Genomic DNA, 4,938 nt, shown 5'->3' with positions numbered 1-4,938 from the left:
CGTTCGGAAGAGAGAAGTGGGTGATACAAACTGGAAGCGGATTGGCAGGTGATGGTGTATTGACGTTAGCAAGTTCTTTGGGTCAAACTATGAGGTATGTGCTATATCCAAACCATCCATCCATTTAGAGAGCTTGTATTAAGGCTTGAGCCGAAAAATAAGTCAAATCTAAAGATCGGTTGGACTACACTACAAAAAACAATGAGGGATTGATCATTTACCATTGAAACCCTTTTTCAGATCACAGAAGTTTCGAATCAATATGAAATTTGTTTTTCCACTTCATCCATGTATTTTTAATATTATTAACAAATTAGATAGAAAATAAACGTTATGGTGAGGCCATGTAACTTTGATCTCATTTGAGCCATTCGTACGACTCGAAGCTTGAGGCGCGTACGTGCTCATCTTCACAGGACACGTATCTACAACAGGCAACAGTCTATCATGTTGCATGTGGGATGCGGATTAGCTACTTATAGGTTGATTGATATATATAGAGCAGGTCTTAAGTCCAATGGATTGGACTGTAAGTTAAGGTATAGCTAGTAGATAACTTCCAACCTTTCATGTTTGTACAACATCCAAACCATCTAATAGGTTGTCACCAACATGATGATCACCTTATATTTAAATATTTCATATCGACTCATCAGGTGGACTATATTTACATTTTTCTATTTATCAATGGCCACACATTGTTCTCATGTGTGGTCCACCTGAGGAGCCGATAGGGTTGATTTCTGCACCGGATGAACCTCATGATGGTTCCAACTTCTAACCTAGTGGATTTGATTATTTGACTATTGGATTGGTGGACATTTATTGGACGGTTAAAAAATAAAATATCCAATGGTCTTATTTCCACAAGCATATGTCTACAACAAATCAAGGGTTAGGATTGTTCAAGCAATCTAATGTTGGGATTGTAACTTTGCGACAATAGGATCTACAATTTAGTTAGTTTAGAATGAGTTAATGCATTCCACGTGTGAGGTTTCAAAGTTATATGAGACCCGCCATGATATGTGTTGTATCCGCACCGTCTATTCATTTGGAGATATCAATTTAGGGCAAGAGCCAAAGAATGAGTGAGATCCAAATCTCAAATGGATCCCTTCACAGAAAACAGTGGAGAGAGTGATGCTCACCATTAAAAATTTCTAAAGTACATGAGAAAAATGAGCGGTAGAAACCATACCTTAGCCCTTTATTTCTTAATTTATTTTAACTTCATACTATATGACTGGATTGGATCATCTAATCAGATCGGATTCCGGATCGGATCGGTCCGGATAGGCAGGAACCGAACTCGGTCGGGTGAATGGTCGGACCAGACTGACCCTATTCGAACTGCACCGATCCAAGCCGTAGGTTTAATTCAAATCAGGTCGGATCTGATCGGATCAGGTTAAACATGCCCAGCTCTCCCGGTTAGTACCAATCTGCGTGCAGCTGGAAACAGGATGGACGGGGGTGGATTTCTCACAACACAAACTTTCGCTGGGCCGACCTTGGCTTCCGGAGCGCAGGAACTTCCGCGGACACGCGGAATCCGCGTGGCAGAGTCGGGCATCTACCCACCCTGGGAATAGCAGAGAGAGAGAGAGAGATGCTTGCTGGGGATAGACTAGCAAGAGGAGCCTGCGCAGGAAGAAGAAGAAGCCATTCAGTGGCAGAGCATATTTTCCGTTGGAATTCCATCATTGCCCATGAGGCCCAGCAAAATCCCCAAAATGCCCTCTCCCTCTTCAAGCTGCAGCTGCCCTCCCTCTCCCCCAACAACTTCACCTTCCCTCACCTGCTCAAAGCCTGTGCCGCTCTGCGTTTGCTCCCCATTGCCCAGCAAATCCACTCCCACATTGCCCGCCGAGGCCTCGTCTCCGACCCCTTCACCGCTGCCGCTCTTATCCATGCCTATGGCAAATGTATGACCCCAGAAGGCGCCCGCAGAGTGTTCGACGAAATGCCCCAGCGAGCCGTCGATGCCATTTCCTGGACTGCTCTCATCTCAGCCCTGTCCACCAACGGCCTTGTAGCGCAAGCCTTCCAAGCCTTTGCTCATATGAAACGCACTACCGAGATTGATGTTGTAACCATTGCTGCTGTCCTCTCGGCATTTACGTCTGATGATTCGGATTGTGTCCATGATTGCTTGCTCCACGGTGAAACAATTCATTCGATTGTAGTCAAGCATGGGTTCATGTCAAACACCCGTCTGGCCAACACGCTCATACACATGTATTCAAGATGTGGGGCAGTTGACAATGCATCCATAGTTTTTGATGAGATTCCCATTGAACAAAGAGATGTGGTGTCGTGGAACACGTTGATTTCCGGCTTTTCACTGAAAAAAGGGAATGCGGGCCGCGCTGTCTCCTTGTTTGACAACATGGTTGCTGAAGCGGTACCTCCAAACAGAGTGACGCTGATCGCCCTTTTCAAATCCTGTGCAGACCTGGGCTGCATTGAGACTTGTCAACGAATTTACAACTATGTATCTTTGCATTGTCCGTCGCTTCTGTCGTATAAGGACGTGACTGTTTCAACAGCATTGCTAGACATGCATGCCAAATGTGGCGACTTGGATCTGGCACTGCAAATCTTCAACCAAATTGAAGAGAAGAATGTGGTGTGTTGGAGTGCTATGATCGCTGGCTATGAGCAGGGTTCATGGCCTGACAAAGCACTTAGATTGTTCCGTCAAATGCTAATGAAAGTTAGGCCAAATGCAGTTACTATGGTGAGTGTCATCGCTGCCTGCTCGAGGCTTGGAGTCTCCTGGCCCGGAAGGGTAGTTCACAAATATGTCATAGCAACTGGGCTGGACTGCGATGCTCGAGTTGTGTCTGCACTCATAGACATGTATGCCAAATGTGGTAATATACAGCTCGCCCGGCGGGTTTTTAATAACATTGACGGCATCTGCCAAAGCACGGTCTCATGGAGTGCAATGATCGGGGCAGAGGGCCTACATGGAGAGGGAAGGCGGGCTCTTTGCCTCTTTAAAGAAATGGAACGGCAGGGCTTCGCCCCCAATGAAGTAACATTTGTATCCCTTTTGTCTGCATGCAGCCATGCTGGTTTGGTTGAAGAGGGGACATCATATTTCAGAAGCATGTTGAGAGAATATGGGGTCACTCCTACCGCCAAGCACTATACCTGCATGATCGATCTCCTTGGACGGGTAGGCTGCCTCAATGAGGCACACGATCTAATCCATAGCATGCCCATCGAGGCTGATGCAGTCATGTGGGGATGTCTGTTAGGTGCATGTCGTCTTCATGCCAATTGGGAGCTTGGAAAGATTGTGGAGAAGCAGCTATTGAATCTGGAAGCATGCAGTGTGGGCCACCATGTTCTATTGGCAAACATGTACAGTGAGGCTGAGAGATGGGAGGATGTTGCTAGGATAAGGGTAGGATTGAAAAAGAATGGGTTGTGGAAGATTGCAGGGCGCAGCTTCGTCGAGATTGGGAATGTAGTATATGGCTTTACAGCAGAAGATCGTTCAAATCCTGAGTCGAAGTTGATATATGAGACGTTGCATGATTTGGATGAGCGGCTGAGGATTGCTGGACTCGCAAAAGAAGAATTGGACAGCCTAATGAAGGGCCAATATCACAGTGAAAGATTGGCCATTGCCTTTGCAATAATGAAGAATGCTTCTATTAGTAAAACTACTGTGGAGGGAAAAGTAGAAGAGCCAATTCAAATTACTAAGAATCTTCGCTTTTGTAGGGAATGTCACACTTATACAAAGTTGGTTTCGAAAATTTGTAAGAGAGAGCTGGTCATTAGGGATTCCCACCGATTTCATCATTTTAAAGATGGGTTATGTTCTTGTGGTGATTATTGGTGACTCATGAGCCATCATCAATCTTTAAAAAACATGATGTGGAGGTTTGGTGAGCGCAAGAAAATGCACATATCAAGCCACCATAGACACCTCCACACGTCCCCAGATGACACGTGTGGAACATTTTAGCCGTTCATCAAGTGGGCCCCCATAGATATCCTAATGCAAAAGTCAGGCACGTTGACATAACTGATGAGAACTTGTTTTCATGACAAGGTTAGACTGGAGAATGTTAGTGTGCTGGGAGATTCTTGAAAGGAGCATGAGACCGGGACAACGAGAAGATTTTGGGAGGACGTTGGATTGAAGAGGAAAGCTTGGTTATTAATTATTAATTACAGTGGTGGGGAAGGAAGAAGAGTTGCTTTGTTCCTATAAGAAGAAAAAGAAAAATAGAAGATGAGCTTGCACATTGCTATGTGTTTATAGGAGGGAACATGGTTTAGAATGCCATTAACAATGAGGAAATTGAGGATGGATTCAAGCATAGGTTCTCAAATAAGTTAATTCAAGCATTCAATGTTGGAGCAATTTGAGATGAATTCTTGTGCTGATGTTTGGGGATAGAACCATTCCTGATAGAGTCGAGGGCTTCTGTTGGTTCGTAGGATGGCAATGGTTGCCCGACGGCATTCTTTAGCTGTGCTCATTTGCCATATATGCCTTATGTGCAACTGCCAAGAGTAGTTGAATAATAATCTGTTATGGTAGAATGGACAGAGGATTTGGTGTGTGAATTCTATGGGTCTTACTAAAGGAGATGGGTTGGTGAGGATCATCTGGAAAATGCTTCCATCTTCCATATTTAGGTGCATTCGTAAAGAAAGAAATGATTGGGTCTTTAACAATCCTCAGTCATCCTTCGGGAGCCTGGGAGTGGAGGATTCTCTGGACATAATAAGTGCATAGCCACAGGAGAAACAAATGAAGTAAAAGGGAAGGCATTAGGAGTTGATTGATAAAACTTGTTACTGAAAATTGAGATTTTCAATGATTTTCACTGATTCAGATCATTTCAGAAAATTTAACTTATTAAGTGCTTAAATTAATTTTCATTAAAAATATATGTCTTCTTTTCA

General features: G+C 44.1%; 1 protein-coding gene across 1 annotated transcript; it reads left to right on the top strand.

The window, feature by feature from the left end:
* Positions 1-1,612: 1,612 nt before the first annotated feature.
* Positions 1,613-3,862, top strand: LOC131228785 (pentatricopeptide repeat-containing protein At2g33760-like). The gene has a single exon (XM_058224652.1). The coding sequence runs from the start codon at positions 1,613-1,615 to the stop codon at positions 3,860-3,862; it is 2,250 nt and encodes a 749-aa protein (XP_058080635.1).
* Positions 3,863-4,938: the final 1,076 nt, after the last annotated feature.

The sequence above is a fragment of the Magnolia sinica genome, chromosome 16, assembly GCF_029962835.1.
Source record: "Magnolia sinica isolate HGM2019 chromosome 16, MsV1, whole genome shotgun sequence".
NCBI classification, from domain to species: Eukaryota; Viridiplantae; Streptophyta; class Magnoliopsida; order Magnoliales; family Magnoliaceae; genus Magnolia; species Magnolia sinica.
Note: the sequence above shows the minus strand (reverse complement) of the source record. Positions and strands in the feature narration are given on the sequence as shown.

Bases quoted from the DNA above. Each gene is read 5' to 3' on its own strand.
- LOC131228785 (XM_058224652.1), top strand. From the start codon at position 1,613: ATGCTTGCTGGGGATAGACTAGCAAGAGGAGCCTGCGCAGGAAGAAGA.